Source organism: Xyrauchen texanus, chromosome 3 (assembly GCF_025860055.1).
Source record: "Xyrauchen texanus isolate HMW12.3.18 chromosome 3, RBS_HiC_50CHRs, whole genome shotgun sequence".
NCBI classification, from domain to species: domain Eukaryota; kingdom Metazoa; phylum Chordata; class Actinopteri; order Cypriniformes; family Catostomidae; genus Xyrauchen; species Xyrauchen texanus.
In genome coordinates, this window is record NC_068278.1 from 37258694 (window position 1) to 37280343 (window position 21650).

The 21650-nt window shown below is 40.0% G+C and overlaps 1 protein-coding gene across 8 annotated transcripts in view; it reads right to left on the reverse strand.

Annotated features, from left to right (window-relative positions):
• LOC127622515 (protein SCAI-like) overlaps positions 1–21564 on the reverse strand; it is a 47684-nt gene extending 26120 nt beyond the window's left edge. For 2 of the 8 annotated variants that reach the window (XM_052096628.1, XM_052096622.1), the window contains exons 1-3: positions 21488–21564; positions 20705–20772; positions 4384–4498 (exon numbers count right to left, since the gene is read on the reverse strand). In XM_052096628.1, the coding sequence (XP_051952588.1) occupies positions 4384–4498; positions 20705–20772; positions 21488–21519 (215 nt within the window). In that variant the 5' untranslated portion in view covers positions 21520–21564. Of the gene's footprint in view, positions 1–4383; positions 4499–20262; positions 20328–20704; positions 20773–21267 lie in introns of those variants that run through there. The other 6 variants (XM_052096627.1, XM_052096632.1, XM_052096630.1 and 3 more) reach the window with 6 other exon arrangements.
• Positions 21565–21650: the final 86 nt, after the last annotated feature.

Consider the following 21650-nt stretch of genomic DNA (forward strand, 5'->3'; position numbering starts at 1 on the left):
AGCCCACAAATGGCCAGCGAGACGCAAGTATGCATTCCCTCCATCCACTTACTTCGCTAAGTATTGGGCACAATCCGGGAGGATGAGGATATTTTCTGTATTTTCTGCTATTTGCGCTGGAATGGCCCAACCGCCCGTGGTTCCCACAGATAATAGAGCTCTTGAATGCCCCTCCATTGAGGATTCCTCTGAGCAGGGATTTGCTCAGGCAGGCATGATTTGGCTTCACATCTGGCCCTTGAGGTTACGACTGTAACCGCGAACTACGGTTCCCTGAAAGGAGGGAATGAAATGCTACATAAGCTTGCCATTCTACTGGATCTTCACTACAAGGGACAAGCATCGCTCTGAACCATTCAGTAGAATATCCTGAGGTGATAGAGCTGTGCGTCACCGTATATACTGCAAATGATACAAGTGGGGAGGCAGAGTAAAAAACACTATCTGCCAATTAAAATTGGCAAGATTTTAAAGAGTTTCAGAGAATGGTTACACCTGCGGATATAACCCCAAATCATCAGCAATGCCGAATTTCAGGGAAACATGGTTACAGTCATAACCTTATTGTTACACAAAGAAATGTACGCATATTATGACTAGCGTGTAACTTAGTTCAAGTTCACCTGTTTTTTGGCCAAATTGTGTATATCTTGTGGACATTAATCATATATAAATAGAAAGAGTTTAAGTGAGGTAATAAACACTTTTTAAAGTGGTTAATTATAGGTGAAACAAAAAACTAAATTGTGGCACGTAATGGTGATTGTGCCAAATTAACAAAGCATTTTAAAAAGAGAGGGAAAGGCCAACACGGATCAGCAGTGGGAGAGAGAGAGAGAAAACAAAACAATTACTCGCCAGTTCTCCGATACGCCGTAGCTTGGTCCTCAGCCACTCTTCCACCCTCTAATGGATGACAGCAGCGCATCTCCGGATGGATCAGAGGCAGAGCTCCGGCCCCTGATGGACAGAACGTGGATGGTAGTGGTCTACCCCGCCCCTGGCAGCTGTAACCGCTCCAGGCGGTTGGTTTGGAGCCCCTCCTCTCCTCGTGGTCAGCGTAAGATCCTCCGCTTCCAGGTGGCCGGGCTCCTCCTTCCTCAGGCGGATGGACGCGACTGCTCCTTTGGGGTAGATGGTAATGGCGAGATGGTAACTACGGCACATCCCTCCTCCTTTCCGGATTTGGGCACCAGTGTAAAGGGATTAATGGAAAGGAGGAGGCGAGAACTGGCATGACAATATAAATAATATTTTTAATGAAACTTAAACAAAAAGTCAAACACACAAAGGTGTCGTACAGCTGTCCGTAAATCTCTCTCTCTGTCCTACTGCAGTCTCCAGTCGGCCTTTATCCCTCTCTGAGGCTTGATTAGCCTGATCAGGGGCTGGGTGTGTGGAATCACAACCTGGCCCCGCCCTCTGCCCTGTCACACACACAGTATCGGATCTGGATTGGGCTCACCGGACCGATACACAATCCGTCTAAAAGCTTCAGTATCGGAGCCGATACCGATCCAGGTGCATCCCTAGTTAATTTTGCAAGTGTCCAGCAAGTTCAAATCATGCAGCTCAAGCAGGGAAATCCTCAACATATTGAAATATTGGTTTAGATTTATCCATATCTAATATCATCTTCTATAAACAGATGTTTCTCTAGATTGCATCGTTAATAACTTGCAGAATTATTTTTTCTCGTCATATTTTCGTCAAAAATATGCTTTAATAAAATTGTTTAATTATCATCAAAATGGTCACACACACTGTTTGTGTGCACGCACACTAGCACTTGAAACTGGGTGAAAAGGAGAGAAGCCACTAACCATCAAAGATTTTCTATTGCATGCAAACAAAACAGCAAATTCCCAGCAAACATTTCAGCAGAAATTCCTCTGTTGCCGCAAAAATAATATTTAGATTTTCCCTGTTATCTGCCACTGATGTATCGTGCACCCCTAATATTTGATTATATTCAATAACAGTTAATGAGTGAAAAATTATTTTCCTTAAAATTCCAGCATTCAATAGTGATTTGCTACAATTCTGCTTAGAATATCACTGCAGTATTAAACATTAGAAGCCATCTCCAATCTCCAATCAACATATTTCCCAGTATCAAGTGTTTCCCAGAAAATGTATGATTAGTGGCACACTGACCTGAAAGTCTACAAACAAGCTCTGCCCGATGAATTTCATTTATGCACAATAAACCAACACCATGATTATCTGAATGCCAGAACATTTGGGTTACCATATGAACAAACCCCCTGGATTGCAGGAGTCTCAGTTACTTACGTAATAAAAATTTAAGAAACACACATCTTGCAAATAAAAACGGGACCTGAACAAAAAGGTTAGAGTGGAGGAAAAGGATACAGACGGTGAAGATGAGAAGGAAAGAGAGAGAAAATAGTGGAGGAAGAGAGAGAAAACACTAAAAGAGAGTGAGATAGAGCCCACAGCTACTGACATACTTGTCCTATAAATAGTTGAATCTAAAAATGACTGATTAACTCAAACGCAAACTACTGGCCACTGAGAAATGGTGATAAACATGGAGTGATGTGATTCATTTTGAGTGTGTGTAATGCAGAGACAAACGATGGCAGATATAAGGGGGGAGAAGAGGAGCACAGAAGATTCATTCAGATGTAAAAGCTAGCTCCTTTAAATCAGACACTGGAAAAAATAAAGGGCTCTCAGCTCTCTATGGCTGAACAGGCAAACATCAACACATACATAAAGAGATGTTAGAACTACCCTGGAAATAAGATCAGTCGCAGGTGATCTGATCATACGTGGTCAGGTAATATAGATTGATGTTCACACACGGTAGGCACATGGATCTCAAATGTGTCTCTTGTGGCCACTTCAGAACAGATTTTCGAGGGAACGGTCTTAGATTTTGTACTGTAGATCAATTACTATGTCATTGTGTTGATAAAGTGCAAAATAAGTCTAAAATCAAAAGTGTGAAAAATTGCGTTTCTCCAAGAAATAATTTAATTGTAATCTGCATAAATTGTCCAGGATTAGAGTTTATACAGTACAAATGTGGTTAAAGGAGTATTCCAGGTTCAATACAAGTTAAACTCAATTGATAGGATTTGTGGCATAATGTTGATTACCAAAAAAATATTTTGACTTGTCAGTTCTTTTCTGTAAAAAGAAGCAAAAGTCGAGGTTACATTGAGGCACTTACAATGGAAGTGAATGGGGCATATTTTTTGAGGGTTTAAAGGCAGAAATGTGAAGCTTATAATTTTATAAACACATTTACATTAATTATTCTGTTATAACTCATGTATTATTTGAGCTGTAAAGCTGTTTAAATCGTTACTGATAAAGTAATTTTAGGGTTTGTCGTCATGGCAACAAAGCTGTAAAATTGGCTATAACTTTACACAGAAAACGTTAGTAAGTGATTTTATCAGGGGCCTGGGTAGCTCAGTGAGTATTGATGCTGACTCCACCCCTGGAGTTGTGAGTTCTAATTCAGGGTGTGCCAGGTCTCCTAAGCAACCATATTGGCCCTGTTGCTAGGGTGGGTAGAGTCACATAGGGTAACCTCCTCGTGGTCAGGATCTCACTCTCAATGGGGCGCATGGTAAATTGTGCATGAATCTCGGAGAGTAGCATGAGTCTCCACATGCTAGGAGTCTCCACGGTGTCATGCACAACGAGTCACGTGATAAGATGCGCGGATTGCGGGGATGTCCTCCGCCACCTGGATTGAGGTGAGTAACCGCGCCACCACTAAGTAGTGGGAATTGGGCATTCCAAATTGGGATTTTTTTTTTTAAAGCGATTTTATCACACTAAAATTATGTTAACATGCATTCTGTTTATGTCTTGTGGCTATACTTTTGAAATATTGAGTATTTTAATGTTTACAGATTGGCCCCATTCACTTTCATTGTAAATACCACACTGGAATCCAGATTTGTGTTTTTTCAAGAAAAGGAGGGGCAAGTCAAAATAAATTTTTGTGGTAATCAATATTATGCCACAAATGCTGTCGATTGAGCTCAACTTGTATTGAACACAGAATATTCCTTTAAATGCATTTATATCTATAGTACCTCCTAATGTGGTTTGAGTGTTCGGATTGCAAAATGTTTTCGACCCAGTTTACACCAATATTTGGTGCAGTCCACTTGTGATCAGATTGCCCCAAACACATCCTGTTCATACCAGGTGTAAAGGGGCTTAGAGAAAGCAACTACACCAACAAAAAAAAGAGTTTGAAAGTAAGAGTGTGAGCTGAGATCAGTTTACATAAAGTCACATCACGACTAGAGCCAGACAGCAATCTGGAAGGCAAACAAGACCTCAAACAAACAGCAAAATGCTCAGACACACATAGACAGATAAGAGACTGACCTCAAGCCATTAAAAAGCTGTTTGGACTTGTCCAAGAGATAGCAGAAGTCTGTGACGGTTTTCCTCTCACAGAGAGGGATGTCATCCTCTGCCCCCACCCCTGTCATAGCAGCTGCTGGAAACAAACAGAAAAGTGAATTTAAAACAGACTGTCGGCAGAAGTTATGCAAAAAAGAGTCATTAACGCAAACACGCTGTTCAAGAAGACATCAGTGGCGGGGGCAAGTTTTATGAATCACAGTTGAACAGTACGCTACAGAAATCTGAACTGATATATTGTGGATATAAGAATCTACAGCAGTGATGTGGGCAGATGTTGAATCAGCTTTGACAAACACTGACTAATTCCACCTCCGAACCAACTGACAAACTCAGTCGAATTTCGTTTTTTATGGCCGATATGACAGTGGTATTGGACTTTACACAGCAACTCGTGAAGTGGATACAGCATCATACAACAGTACGTTTTTTGTTAAGGATGCCACTGTTTTACACATCCGAAACTGTTCAATAATCATCTAGGTTACTGTTGTAACCTCCATTCCCTGATGGTGGGAACGAGACGTTGTGTCAAAGAAGTGACACTAGGGGTCTCTCTTGAGTTCCTGGCACCCCGAAAGGGGGAACAAGGCGACGTGCCAAGCATGGGAGCAGGCCGCGGCAGCCGTGCCTTTTCTCTCACTATGTTTCAGTTAAAGCAGCTGGGGCCATCTTAATGCTATCACACGCATCTGGGAAGGCGTTCTTTTCCAACTCCTATTCTTTCATGGGGAAAAGACCCCGCGGAGACCACACCTGCCCATGCTAGGGGAGGTAAAAGAGTGCTGAAATACATCCCATGGGTTTTCAGGCCACATGTGGAAAATGGCACGGTGGTAGATCCTACCTGCTGAGAGGGAGGAGTTACTACAACACGTCGACTGAGGGGCAGCGGGGACTGCCCAAGGGAGACGCAGGTCCACCCGTAGGGGGACCATACCACGGAAAATACACAGAGGGATTATTCCACAAAAGGGCCCGTCCTGTGGAGTACCTATTCCAGTACAGAATAGTTTCAGTACCCGTAGTGGGTCTGGTTGGGGAATTCCTCCACTGAATTCGCGGACCAGAGGGCTATGGAGGAGTCATCCAGGGAGCCGAGTTAGTGGGATCTGAAATTGGCATTCACAACCCATTTTCCTTCCCTAATTCCAACAAATTTCCCAGTGAAAAGGAATTTTCAATCGAGAACCAACAATTCTTCTTTGGTTGGATAATGGGATATCTCAAAAGGCCAAAAAACAGGCTCATGGTTTCAAGTATGCATAATGTACAGTCAGCCAGTCTTCATCGCAAAATAACACAGGACGATGAGATCAGGATCTGGTATCACCCTAAAGGGGTTTATATGGGTTAATGACATGTTTTACATTGTCTCACTTATTATTGCCCTTAGAAAACAAGATGAACACTGTGACAATACACTTACTGAGCACTTTATCTGGAACACTATGGACTTAATAAAGTGCCCTACATGGTCTTCTTCTGTTGTAGCCCATCCGCCTCAGGGTTCGACGTGTTGTACATTCTGAGATGCTATTCTGCACACTACAGTTGTACAGAGTGGCTATCTGAGTTACTGTAGCCTTTCTGTCAGCTCAAACCAGTCTGCTATTCTCCGTTGACCTCTCTCCTCAACAGGGTGTTTCCATCTGCAAAACTGCCACTCACTTGATGTTTTTTGTTTTTGGCACCATTCTGAGTAAACTCTAGAGACTGTTGTATGTGAAAATCAGGAGATCAGCAGTTACATAAATGATAAAAACCAACCAGTCTGGCCCCGACAATCATGCAAGATGGGCTGTAGGTTATTTACCAATAAAACCAGTAGGTAGAAAACCTATGAAGATAGTCAAATATACTGTTTAGTGGTCATTATACAAAATATTTGACCACTCAATGTCTTGATTGACATAAAGCCCTATAACGATGGTACATAGTATACTCTGCAAGTTTATCTGTTTTCACTTGAAAAAAATGTATGGATTTTGCTGTTCCAGAAGGAAATTGATACTTTAATTCACCAAAGTGGCACTCAACTGATCACAAAGTATAGTCAGGACATTACTGATCTAAAAAACAGCCCATCACTATTTGTAAAATTTTTTGATCAAATCTAGACAGGCCCCATTTCCAGCAGCCATCACACCAACACCTTATCCTTTAGTAATCATGCTAAATTGTTAATTTGGTACAATAAAATCACTTGCAATTATATCAACAGTTGAAAGCTATTTGATTCATTAAATGATGCTTGACATTGTCTTTGTGTTTGTAGTTGAGTTGCCACAGTATGGAACAGACTGGCATGTCTTAAGGTCAATATTAGGTAAAATGGCAAAAAAGAGACAACTTTCTCTAGAAACTTGTCAGTCAGTTATTGTTTTGAGGAATGAAGGCCATACGATGCTTGAAATTGAAGATTTCATTCAAAGGTGTACACTACAGTCTTCAAAGACAAAGTACTACTGGCTCTAACAAGGACAGAAAGAAATGTGGAGGGTCAGATGTACAACTAAACAAGAGTAGTAGCATGATACAGAGATAAGTACATCAGAGTCTCTAGTTTGAGAAATAGACACCTCACATGTCCTCAGCGGACAGCTTCATTGAATTCTACCCACTCAACACTAGTTTCATGTACAACAGTAAAGAGAAGACTCAGGGGTGCAGGCCTTATGGGAAATATTGCAAAGAAAAAGCCACTTTTGAAACAGAAAATCTAAAAGAAAAGGTTAGAGTGGGCAAAGAAACAGACATTGGACAACAGATAATTGGAAAAGAGTGTTACGGATCTTAATCCCATTGAGATTTTGTGGGATCAGCTAAAATGTAAAGTGTGTGAGAAGTGCCTGACAAGACAGCCACATCTATGGCAAGTGCTTATGTATTTGTGTGAGACTATGAGGTGTCAACCAAACAACACCACACATGGTCTCTCTGAGGTGGCACACATGGTCTCTCTGTGGTGGCAGGAGATGAAATTGTCATAAGAGCCGCTCCTCTCTGTGTGTTACACAGAGAGGAGCTGGGGGTTGTGTGTGTTTGCCTGTGGGGTGGATTGGGGGTGTAAAGGGGGGGGCAGGAGATGTCAATGGCATAGAGGAAAGCAAGAAAGGACAGGAGAGAGAGTTTGACAGAAAAGTGGGATGGTATGTAAACACATACCTAGGGCTGAATGTGCAATGCTACTGCGTGAATCAGATGTTAAATCACACCAGCTGAGAGTGGGGAAAGGAGAGAGAGGGGGAGAGTTCCACACGTGACAATGCACACTGATAAAAATATATAATAAAGAGGTAAAGCACAAACTTTACAGAGAGCTTTGTAAAATAACTGGAAACTCAGAAGAGCAATTTGATTTATTTATAAACTCCTTAGAAACTACTATAGCCATAATTATTAAAAAATTTAGATATGGGTGAGGATCATCAACAAGTCGGTTAGATAACTGACTAATCGATAGCAATATTTTTAATTGCTTTAAATGGGATGAAATAAGAGATGCAACTCCTTGTCAGGTCTTAACCTCGCCTTCAACAAATACAATTAGTATACTGTAGTGTTCTCATTTTTATGTATAATCAGTAAGTCTTTGTTTTTTATGAGGACTCCAATTGTTTTGTGCAATAAAAGGTTATAGAGTTTTAGCCTAAGTAATTGTTGAATATACACTTACTGAGCACTTCATTAGGAAGACCTGTACACCTACTTATTTTTGTGAATATCTAATCAGCCAATCTTGTGGCAGCAGTGCAATGCATAAAATCATGCAGATATGGGTCAAGAGCTACAGTTCATGTTCATGTCCCCCATCAGAATGGGGAAAAATGTGTTCTCTTTGATTTTGACTGCGGCATGATTGTTGGTGCCAGATGGGTTGATTGGAGTATTGCTGTATCTGCTGAGCTCCTGGGATATTCACACACAACTCTATAGAGTTTACTCAGAACGGTGCCAAAAACAAAACATTTCCAGTGAGTGGCAGTTCTGTAGATGGAAACACCTTGTTGATGAGAGAGGTCAACGGAGAATAGCCAGACTGGTTCGAGCTGACAAAAAGGCTACGTTAAATTAGATAACCACTCACTACAATTGTAGTGAGCAGAATAGCATCTCAGAATGCACAACATGTCCAACCTTGAGGCAGTTGGGCTTCAACAGCAGAAGACCATGTTGGAAACTTTATTAGTACCATAGTGTTCCTAATAAAGTACTAAGTGAGTGTATGTACACATGCAGATGGACTTCTTTAGTCACTGCTTCGTGTCACGTGTCACGAGAGTTGCATTTATAAGATATTATGTAAAGTTAAAAAAGTTCAACTGTTCTATTCTGATTAGGGATGGGCATTCATCAGTAAATTAGTATTCGAATATTTAAAATCATAAAAAAACTAATATTTTAATAGTTTTTTATTTAAATTAAGGTAATTAATGAGAAAGACGTTGTAAAATATTTTTTTTAGTCATAAAGATTGCATCAACATTTAAAAAAACAAGCTTGTAAATATATTCAAAACAAGCTTATATCATGTACTGTGTGTTTTTTTAATGTATATATTTAAACAAGCAATGCGTAAAAAAAAAGAATAGAATGAAAGAATTTAAGCTCAAGCAAAGTGAAGAAAAAGAAACCACTAATGAAGTGCAGGACGAGTATAAACACTCAGCATATCATTATAATAATATAATCATGTTTGAGAAAAACAAGCATATCCACGTGTTCAGTAAACTATACTCAATTATACACACCAAATTATGGAATGTCCCTTACCTCCCCTAGCAATGTCTTTCTCGGATGCCATGTTTGTTGTTTACAGAAGCGTCATGGAGATTATGTTGCTACGGGGATGCTGCTTTCTGACAAGCTGCACACGAGAGTAAAGTGAACACCACTTATCCAGTACATTTAAACAGGAACCCAGCTTTCTCACAGTAAGCCACTTTCTCACAATAACTTGCTTTTCTGGTGTCCATCTGAACGAACTGACAGAACCGTTTGCTCAACAAATGTGATCAACTTGTGTAATCACTTATCCCAGCGCATTCTGACTCTAGAAATATGTGGCAGGGAATTAATACCATCACGGACTACAAACGGAATAAAGACTCCGCTGTGAACACCGCTGCATCTCTCCCAGACGAACTTAATACATTTTATGCTCGTTTCGAGGACAACACCACCGCCCTCGCGGAGAGAGCACTCGCGGCTGACGCTACAGAGGTTGATTCACTCTCTGTCTCTGTTGTGGATGTAACCCGATCCTTCCGACGGGTGAACATCCGTAAAGCTGCGGGTCCAGACGGCATTCCGGGCCGCGTCATCAGAGCGTGCGCGAATCAACTGGCTGGTGTTTTTACGGACATATTCAATCTGTCCCTCACCCTGTCTGTAGTCCCCACATGCTTCAAAACATCAACCATTGTGCCTGTACCGAAGCAAGCCACAATCACTTGCTTAAATGACTGGCGTCCTGTTGCTCTGACCCCCATCATCAGCAAATGCTTCGAGAGGTTAATCAGAGATTACATCTGCTCTGTTCTGCCCCCCTCTTTGGACCCATTGCAGTTTGCCTACCACAACAACCGCTCCACTGATGATGCCATTGCATCTACACTACACACTGCTCTCTCCCATCTGGAAAAAAGGAACACATATGTGAGAATGCTGTTTGTTGACCACAGCTCAGCATTCAACACCATAGTGCCCTCCAAGCTTGATATGAAACTCCGGGCTCTGGGCTTAAACAGCTCGCTGTGCAGCTGGATCCTGGACTTCCTGTCAGGCAGACGTCAGGTGGTTAGAATGGGCAGCAACATCTCCTCATCACTGACCCTCAACACTGGAGCCCCGCAGGGCTGTGTTCTCAGCCTCCTACTGTATTCACTGTACACACATGACTGTGTGGCAACACATAGCTCCAATGCCATCATTAAGTTTGCTGACAATACGACGGTGGTAGGTCTGATCACTGACTATGATGAAAGAGCCTACAGAGAGGAGGTGCACACTCTGACACGCTGGTGTCAGGAGCACAACCTCTCCCTCAACGTCAGTAAAACCAAGGAGCTTGTTGTGGATTTCAGGAGGAAAGACGGAGAACACAGCCCCATCACCATCAATGGAGCACCGGTGGAGAGAGTCAGCAGTTTCGAGTTCCTCGGTGTCCACATCAATGAAGAACTCACATGGTCCATCCACACTGAGGCCATTGTGAAGAAGGCTCACCAGCGCCTCTTCTTCCTGAGACGGCTGAGGAAGTTTGGAATGAACCACCACATCCTCACAAGGTACTACAGCAGTACTGTAGAGAGCATCCTGACTGGCTGCATCACTGCCTGGTACGGCAATAGCACCGCCCACAACTGCAAAGCCCTGCAAAGGGTGGTGCGAAACTGCCAGAAACATCATCAGAGGTGAGCTTCCTCCCTCCAGGACATATACACTAGGCGGTGTGTGAAAAAAGCTTGGAGGATCATCAGAGTCTGTTCTCACTGCTACCATCAGGCAGGCGGTATCGCAGCATCAAGACCCGCACCAGCTGACTACATGATAGCTTCTTCCCCCAAGCAGTCAGACTTTTGAACACTTGATCTATCACGATCAATAATTAGCGCTGCACTTTATTCATCTACAATCTCACACTGGACTGTCAACATATTCTCCTCAATATACTACTTCATATATATATATATATTTCATATACTCCTTACTTATTGTATATTGTGTGTATTGTTTACAGTACATTGTATATAATTATTGGGTTGTGTAAGTATGTGTACATTTGATTTGTAAATTGTTTTGTGTATGTTGTTTATTGTAATTGGTATATGTCTCGTCACTGTCATGACTGCTATGTTGCTCGGAACTGCACACAAGAATTTCACCTACTGTTGCACTTGTGTACATGGTAGTGTGACAATAAAGTGATTTGATTTGATTTGATTCTGTTATAACTGCCAGTTTTAGTTTGTATGTTCAGGATTTAACATGCATCACACTGTATATATGGCCAGCAAAACAAAATTTTTTGAAATTCTAATATTATTTTTACTATTCTAATAGTTATTGCAGAAAGAATATTCAAATATTCGACAACTCGCGCACATCCCTAATTCTGATCCATCTAGATGTTTATGAAACCAAGAATGCCTGCAGGTGAAAGTGAATGATGACTGAGGCTAACATTCTGCCCAACTTTTTTGTTCATGCAGGCTTGAAACAACATGAGGGTAAATAAATTATGACAGAATTTTTATTCTGGGCTGTACTATCCCTTTAAAAAATAAATTCAGATTTTCTTTCCATCAGCTTTACTGCACAATAGTTATGTACAGTATTCCCTCAAGAAATCTCATCTCATTCAGCTACTTTATCCCTGTGTTTTCCAGCCGTACAGCTTATCAAGTTTTATGAATGAAGCCGCATGTCTTAATATATGGAAAGCTCTAACTCCATCATGTTTCTGAAAATAAAAAGAACACTGGTATAATAAGGGCAACTAATGTATGACGTATTGTGCTGACATTGGAAGGCACTGCAGGGAGAAATATCATTTATTGCCTGAAACTGCACAATATCTGCTTGTGTGCGTGTATGTGCATGCATGCATGTAGTCAGGCCCGGTGGGCATTAAGACAAACATTCAGCTGTCAGTCCAAGGTGGCTTGAATGGAAAAGACCTGGGCATGTCCATCATCCCTACTCAGTTCCAGATGGCTTACCATGATCCACGTATGGACTGTTTTAGCCCACCTATCAAGTGCTGTCCAACAAAGAATATTTTTTGAATGCATTTGATTTCACCCAAAAAAGTTAGCGCAATTAAATAAAAAAGAATTACTATTTTAATTACTAGCTAAATAGTAGGCAAGGCGGATTGACCAAAATCTTATGTAAGAATAAATTCATATTATGATACCATATACTAAGGGCTATTTTTTAATAATCCAATTAATGAAATACTTTACAAACAAAAAGGTATTGCATTTGGGGTTTTTAACTTGATGGATGCAAACCAAAATATAATTTTTAAGCATTTTCATCTCGAATTGAATGCAATGCTCATTGAAAGCAGTTCCCTTATAAGGGGCCAATAGAACCCGGAAATACGCAGTAGGAAATGTGTTTGTAATTTCATCAGTAATTTAATCAGTAATTTATAGTAATGTAATAAATTCATTCAATGTCACTTATATTCATAATAGTGCAATGGTGCACTGTTGGTGTTTGAATGTAAAATGACAAATAAAAGAACACCTTTTGCACACATGTATTACAAGTATTTACGAGTCAGTACAAAACTGTGTCAAGTTCCAGGGATACATATGTTCATTACATAATGTCTGACTTTGAACACACTTGATTTAAGGCATACAATGTATCTCATAGTGTTGCTAGTCTTTGCATACTAAACTGAAATTTGTTGAATGGAAAAGCTATTGGTTGTATGCACTGTTTTACAAGCGGTCATTCATTAAACTGTGCAGCGATTCTCAATTAGCCCACTTTTTAAGCATAAAGCAGATACTACAGAGAACCAATTCAAAACAAATTGCTTTCCATTTTTACAGTTTAGTTTAAAGGTGCAGTATGTAAGTTTCAGAAACCCTTGTTATTAATGACACCTGTGGCCATTAAGTGAACTGCTTTCAGCTACATGTTGCTTGTGCTGGCACACACACACTCCACAGGGATACAACAAGCATTGACCAAAACAATCATGATGAAAGATGAGCTAGCATTATTAAAATTACACAGTTATGATTGTTTTTCTACAAACTTTGAGACTGTATATTTTATTTGAATCTCCAGTACTGGAACAAGGCTAAAACTGACTATGTGACTGTAGTTTGAAGTAATCAATCTTTCTGTATAACCAAGTTATGTTACACTAATGAATGGAGCATTTTGCATTATCTTGAACATTGTCTAGCATTTATTTAATGTATTATTGTAGTTTACCTTGCTGAATAATTACATATTAAACTGACTATTAGTATAAAGAGAAGATGTTCACTCTAGTGTATGTACAGCTTAGCCAGACGGGATTCAGTATATCAATGTTTTTTGGCTTTTTCTGAGTTTGTGTAAGAGTCGGTGTTGTGCTGTGAGCCAGACGTTTGCTGGGTTCCATCTCTAAGATAACGTTACCTAGTGTTGCAGTTTGTGGTCACTATTGAATAGCAGAAGAGAAGCACTGAGCCAAGGCTCTCAGGAGCGCGCATAAATGTCACATCCTTTGGATGTTCCCGGCAAAAGCGACCCACTCCCTTCACATGAAAATCAGTCTACAGTCTTTAATAGGCAACTTAGGAAGTCCGGGGAAAAAAAGGCAAATATTACATAAAAATGTTTACATTTTGCACCTTTAAAAAGGTATATGCTTATGTTAGTTCTTACAACATTTTGCATTCACAAGTTTGTAAGTAAGTAAAAAAAGTAAGTAAAATTTATTTCTAAAACACACTCAAACACAGCAAAGCTGACCGAAGTGCTGTACAGATGAATATACAATACATTAAAATAAAACAAACGCACCAAGTACATATGAATATACAACACATTCATAAAACAAACACGTCATAAAAAATAAAAAAAAATAAAAAGACAATCTCATTTAATACTGCAAAATGCTCGAGAATAAAAATGCGTTTTAAGCCTACGTTTAAAAGTAGACAGTGATGAAGCTTGTCTAATGTCAAGTGGTAGCTGATTCCATAGCCTAGGGGCAGCAACTGCAAATGCTCTATCACCCTTGCGTATACAACGTGACCGAGGAATATGCAATAACATTTTGTCTTCCGATCTTAAAGACCTAGTTGGTAAGTATGGCTGTATTAAATCCCTAATATATGACGGGCCTGGTTATTAAGAGCCTTAAAAACAAACAACAGTATTTTAAATTGAATCCTAAAATAAACAGGAAGCCAGTGCAGCGAGGCCAGGATTGGTGTAATATGATCCCTTTTTTTAGATGATGTCAAAAATCTGGCTGCAGAATTTTGAACCAGTTGAAGACGGAAAAGAGAGGATTGAGGAAGACCAACATAAAGAGAATTACAATAATCCAATCGAGAGGTGATAAAAGCATGAATAACAGTCTCCAGGTCTTGAAAAGATAAAACTGATTTAAAATTAGAAATCATTCGTAACTGATAAAAACTATTTTTCACTACTGAATTTATTAGTTTTTATTAGTTTGTGTGTTTATATAACCTTGAGGGAACGGTAAATGGTTAAACTGGTTCGGCTAGCTGTCCACAATAGACACATGCTTCAAAGTTCCCCGCTGGAATACATAAACAGAGATAGTGCACATTCACTTAACATGTACTAAGACAATAGACATCAGACTCTAGTGGATTAATCAATTTCTTCTTAAGCTATCCAGTTGGTTCTGGGTGGGAACAGACCAAAATATAACTCCTTTTTCACTGTACATCTTGACAGCAGTCGCCTTGGCAATCATGATTTCAAGCTTGACTACACTTCCTATACCGCCATCTAGCGCTCTGCCCAAGCGTTAAGCACTAGGAAGTGTAATCAAGCTTGAAATCATGATAATAATAATAATAATACATTTTATTTGTAATGCAACAAAAAAAAAAAAAAAAAGAACGATTACCAAGGAGACTGCAATGACAAGATTTACAGTGAAGAGGCAGGCTAAATATAAACAAATTGTGCCATTGTGATTTAATGTGCTGAGAAATGACATTTTTCCCACCGTGTGTTACGATTCAGACGAAGGTAGACAGGGAGCGAGGATCCAAATGCAGTTCTTTAATGAATGAAACAAACGGTGAACAGGATAACTCAGAACGAGTTAAACAAACGGTGAACAGGATAACTCAGAATAACTAAACAACACTGGAACAAACAAAACATCCACGAGGGGAAAACGAAACATAAACACGAGGAACATCCACGGAGAACACGGGCAGGAATACAATCAGGACAACCATAACATTACCATTTGGATTTGACGACCGACAACGAATGAACAAACAACAGGGTTTAAATACAGAGGGATGATGACTAAATTACACACAGGTGAAAACAATGACACTGGCAGTGATGAGGGCAGGGGATAAACACAGAGCAGACAACGGGGAATCGTGACACCGTGTCCGATATTAAAATCAGTGCGACACACTTTGCAAAAGGCGTGGGCATTGTCGCTATGGCTTCGAGATATGAAATTTAATTCTTCCGTCCAGCTGTTGTTAAATTTAAATGTAGATTTTTTTTTTTTTCACCCTAGCACCATCTGAGTCTACTCCTCCTCCCATCTACCAGTAATGCTTGATTCAACTTCCCTCGTCTACTAACTGCGCAGATATCAACAGCCCAACTGGGTTGTAGGTTGCCAGGTTGAGGTTACAAATAGGTTGAAATTTGTTTGATTGTGTGAGCAGGATGCATTTCATACAGGATCTGGCAACTGGACAACCTTGGAATAATATATTGATGTGATTATTCATATAACAAGGTTTGGACCATACAAATTACAGGAGTTTCCCGGGAGAAATAACAAAATGGGAGGGGGGTCAGGTGATGGGTGTGAAATACGGGAGACTCCCAGGAAAAACGGGAGTGTTGACAGGTATACTCTTTGGGGTTGATTATTGGAACACAAGTCATTGAAAATAAGTATATCAAAATTAGTGTAGTTGATCGACTAGCAGATCAATACTGACATTGGGGGTGATATTAGTCGACATTATCGACAATAAAAATTGTCAACCAAAAAATGTGTTGTCGAATAGTCGTCTTATTTCATTTAACACAACATGAGATCTTTTGAAATGCTAATGATGATGCGGGAGAGCAGCACTTCAGCTTGTATTTGATTGAGGAGAGGAAGAAAGAACAGCTCACAGTCCAGACACACTCCAAACGTTCCAAACAGATTAAGGTGATGAAGATCGCAGAGTATTATAATACAAAAATGCAAAAAAGTAAATAAAGAAGCAGTGTAGTCGTGAAATAAAGCTGAGCTGTACCTTGTGTTCCACTTGAGCAAAACTTGCTGTCAGTGAGACTAAAAGGAAACACTGCACCGTTATATACTCTAATGCATCCTTTATTAAATTTCAAATTATAAGGAAGAAGGCTGTTTAAATAAAAACAAACTCCAAAACTAACATTTGTCTGTGCGATCAGAAACGCTTCTATCGGTCACGTGAAAAACAGCATGAGAGAGTTTAAAACTTCCCCTGGCTGATACACTGTCTCGTGAGGAGCCGCTCATCACTGGCACGCGCTTGCTGCAGATTTTGTTTATAGTGATTGCTCGCAGCATAGTGAATTATAATATGAGTGTCACGGTGTGTATCTTATGGTGAAGGAAATCGCCCATACGCAGCTCTATAAAGAAGAATGAGTTTGTTTTTTGTGAGTTAAAGGTGGATCGAAATCAAGTGAACAAAGAGGTCTTAGCCCATTATACAATGCAAAATGTTTTTTATTTTTTGGGTTGTTTTCCAATATAAATATCTAAAACTCATAAATAAAACTAAAAAAAACTGAATTTTGAATATAATATTTAATTAATTTTACATTTTTAATTAATATTTTAAAACTCCAAGTAGACTTGCTTTTAGAGCATTTATGTTGAACATGAGTATATTTTTTTATTTACTGCTCTGGCAGAAGTTTGAACAAGTGAAAAAATACACATCAAAATACACTTATATTTAAGATACATTCTCTTAAAGCAAGTGTAAATATCTTATATGTTGCTTCTCAAGTAAATGTATCTTGTTTTAATGATTTTTAGATAATATTAAATGGAAAACAAGACAAAAACACTTAACCATAGGATTTTTTTGCAGTGACATTTTTTATTAAACAATTAAAAGTAGTTTTTCCCCTTTAATTCAGTGAATGTCATATAGAGGTATTTTTAAAAGAAAATGTTGTCCTCTTTATTGTTAGTAAGCATGTTTAATACAACCTTTAAGATGAGGCAAAGCTGAATAATCGGTTAAGAGCTAATGATTAATCGTTGCAATAATCGCCGAATAGTCGAATAATTGTTCTAATAATCGCTAGATTGGTCGATTATAAAAATAATCATTAGTTGCACCCCTAACTGAATGGTGCTTGAAAAAGCTTTTTTTATTATTATTTACTGGTTGTAACAAATGGGTAATTACAATAATCACGATGTAAACACATAGCCACACGCAACAAGTCTAGGGCCACAGAATATGTGCTCTTCTTCTAAATCAAATGATTAATAAGAACTGTCCATTAAGATCCTATGGATCCAGTCTAGCAACCCTAGGGAATAAATGGAATATGGGCATGTTTTGTAAGTATTGATGACCAAAGGATGTGGGAACAGGATATGGTTAGGGGTTAATGTATAAGAGAAAGATCTTGTCTCATGAAGGAACCCCATGCATGCTCCTTCTCTAAACCCAGCTGTGGCAAAAGGCTTCTGCAACAAGATGTGTGCTTGACCCACATATCTCTTGCTTCCATAAAAATACATGAGCTATGGCATCTGCAGCAAAAGAACTGCAGGATGAGAGAGTGTGTATGTATGACCTGTATGTAGCCTACATGTGCAACTGAAATCAATGCTCAGTCAATATCCTATTATCATTTTCTTTTTACAGTCACTGCTTCACAAAACAGGTTTTATCAAATTAATTGGAAATTACTTTTCACAGAACGCCTAAGCTTTAATAGCTAATATTTTATGCTGAAAGTATGCCCACTGTACACTTTTACAAAATGCACTTTTCAGTGGAGAAAAAAGCCTATTTCTCTATACTATAAAATAATAAGTCTCTTCAGGTAGGTAGGAGAGAGCAGCTGCCCCATGTTGAGGAGTTCATGTATCTCAGGATCTTGTTCATGAGTGAGGGAAAGTTGGAGCGTGAGATCGACAGGCGGATCGGTGCAGCATCTGCAATAATGAAAACACTCCTGAAGGGAGCCTGAAGGCAAAGCTCTCAATTCACCAGTTGGTGTACTTTCCAAGTCTCACCTATGTTCATGAGCTTTGGTAGTGAATAAAAAAATTGGATAGCAAATTCATGCGGCCGAAAAGAGCTTTCTTTGTAAGGTGTCAGGGCTCACCCTAAGGGATAGGGTGCGAAGATCTGACATCCGAGAGGGGCTTGGAGTAGAACTGCTGATCCTCCACATTGAAAGGAGCCAGTTGAGGTGGTTCAGGCATCTGATTAGGATGCCTCCTGGATGCTTCCTGCGGAGGTGTTTTGGGCATGTCCAACTGGGAGGAGGCCCAGGGGATGACCCAGAACATGCTGAAGAGATTATATCTCTCGGCTGGCCTGGGAACGCCTCATGATCCCCCAGCATGAGCTGGAGGATGTGGCTGGGAAAAAGCTCATATGGGCTACTTCGCTTGGTCTTACTTTGCCAGCAGCCATATCACCTTGAAGCTCAAGACTGGTTGCCCATTGAAACTAAGCAGGGTTGAGCCTGGTCAGTACCTGGATGGGAGACCTCCTGGGGAAACCAATGTGTGGTGTGGCTGCCATTGCATTATCCAGGTGAATGCTACACACTGGTGGTGGTTGAGGAGAGTTCACTGTGTAAAGTGCTTTTAGTGTAGTGTCAGAAAATCTCTATATAAATGTAGCTGGCTGGCTGGTCACATGAAATTCATACTAATAAATTTGGATTTATATCTGGAAGCTCTCTTTCAGTAGAGGTCACAAAAAACACATGCTGACTAATGCATCTACCCTCAGAACATGCCAAGAAACCTACATGACTGCTCATGTAGATGACAGAATATCGTCACTGGGAGATGTCATAACTCAGAAGAAAGTGAAAGGTAGTGAGGGATGGAAACAAAGAGGACATGGTGGCTAAAGAGTCCAATGCTCTCTAACAGTATTCAAATCCACAGAGAAATGAGGTAAGATGTAAGCACAGAGGAAAATAGTGCAGGTGTCAATATAATCCAGGATACAAACAAATGGAGCAAGTGAAAGGCTCCATTACACTTTTGGAGGTGTACACTGTTGGAACAAGCATGCATTGCAGAGGGAAAGTCATCTCTTTCCAGACACAGTCCATCCGAGAAACCATTTTAATTTTGCTATAGGGTGCACCACAAAGACATGCAGGAGTTAAAATGAATTGTGGAGTTTAAATGAATTGGAAGAATTTTAAGGGAATCTACAACCATAATTAACCATTATTCCAAAAAAATCCTTTAGCACATTGGCATAAAACATAGAAATAAACGCAATAATCTCTGTCAGGAGAAATCTGTCTGCATGACGTCATTTCAGCTGAGCAACCTGGTGCCTCTTTTTCACAGATCCTGGTGATGCTTAGAAAAACATGTTTGTCTGAAACGATTATATATATATATATATATATATATATATATATATATATATATATATAAACCTCGGTTCCACTGGCAGAGTTTCCCAATCATTTCATCTCGCATAATAATCACAGGACCTCCCTTGAAGTTCAATGCATATTCGTAATAGAGACGTAGTAAGCTTCTACGATAATAAGCATTCACACGTGCACTTACACATTATACACGCGCGTTCGATGCAGCCTTAAACAAACAATAAAAGGAACAGCAAACGCGCTTAAAAATTCAAACCCTAGTTGTTGCATGACAGCATGAACAGGCTGCACACAATTCTTAAGAAATCCAATGATTTTTCTCACGTCTTCATTCAAGGAATAATACAGAGGCTTATTGGTCCATGTTCCATTCACAATATCACTGCCAGCTCGAAGCTTTTGTTTCTGGGTGTAATAAATGAACAATAGACAAAGGAGGAAATAAAGACTAAACGTGGAGAATATGGAGCCACTTACACAGAAAGCGTTTTTGTATCCGTCCGCGTTTTTTTTTTTTCTATTTTTATTCTATGTAATATCGCGCTAAAGGGTCGTCTTTTACCGTTTCTCAGCGTCTTGCTTTTTTTAGACGCTCAATTCTTCTTTAGACGCTCTTCTATGCGTTGCGTCTAGCTTTTCAAGGGTAATAACACCTTCTGTGTGAACGACCCCCAAGGCAGCATTAACCTGAAGCGTTTGGTAGAGTAGATCTCTGCGTAAAACGCGTTCCACTCATTGAACAGGAACACAGACTGACTGCTGTACTGCGATCGCTGTTGTTCACAATGCAGTTAATTGATGTAAAACGACAACATCAACAACATTCAACGCTGCACGGTCAGATTAGTGACAATTCACAGCATTAAAGCCATCCAGCAGATCTAACTGCATCAACCCTGTCTAATATATAATGACTTACCTCTCGCCCGACGGCTGTCTGTCTCTCCCTCAGAACAGGATGCGGTAATACACGACAACTCCGTGTGACTGTCAAAGATGAAATTGTAAATTGGATGGTGTAACGGTAACAGAGGCGGCCAGACAAAGGCGACAGAGCTGTGTTACCATGATTTTGGTACGCTCGGATTGGCTCGAACTCGAGGAGCAGCAGTGAACAAAGCGCAACGTTTTTGTCCTAAACAAAATGACCATCAGAGTTGACCAAATTGAGGCTTTAACGGATACTGTGACTGCGGTTTCCTGGCAACTTAAATTATGCTCAATGTTGACTGACTGATTTGATGTGCTCTTCTGTTATGTTATTATTTATGCAGTTGTTTTTTTATATGCATGATTGGGGGGTGGGGGGTTGTAATATGAAAACTTATATTAATCCATAAAGAGAAAAGACTGCACTCACTTCAGCTACTGAATACAAATCATATTTTAGGGATTGATTGCCTGACTCATGCATGACTATGTTAGTCCACTAAGACGTGGTAACTTCAGTTTAAAGTGTAAAAGCCAATGAAGATCCGTCACCTTGCAGAGAACAATGTGCATCTCTGAAATAGTCACTGATAACTTTGAGACCCAACCTGAGCACTGATGTAGTTTATTGCAGCTATTTTGTGTCAGCTCCTCGAGAACACCGTTTTCAGGTCGCGCGCTGCTATATATATCTCTATCTCTCACGCGGACACAAATCTGGACCTCCAATGCAGTGGCGCACTGTCATTTACATCCAGCTCATTCAAATCACCTTCCCGAAGAAGAGCAGGTAGTATCTGCCATTAGGCGTCTACTGCTGACGACGGTTCAGTCGAATTTCCATTGACTGTGTTGTGGCAACCTTCTCAAACTAACCTGCTTGTCAGATCCCAGCGGTGTTAGTGACGTACGGTGCATTCCATTGGTTGGCTGAG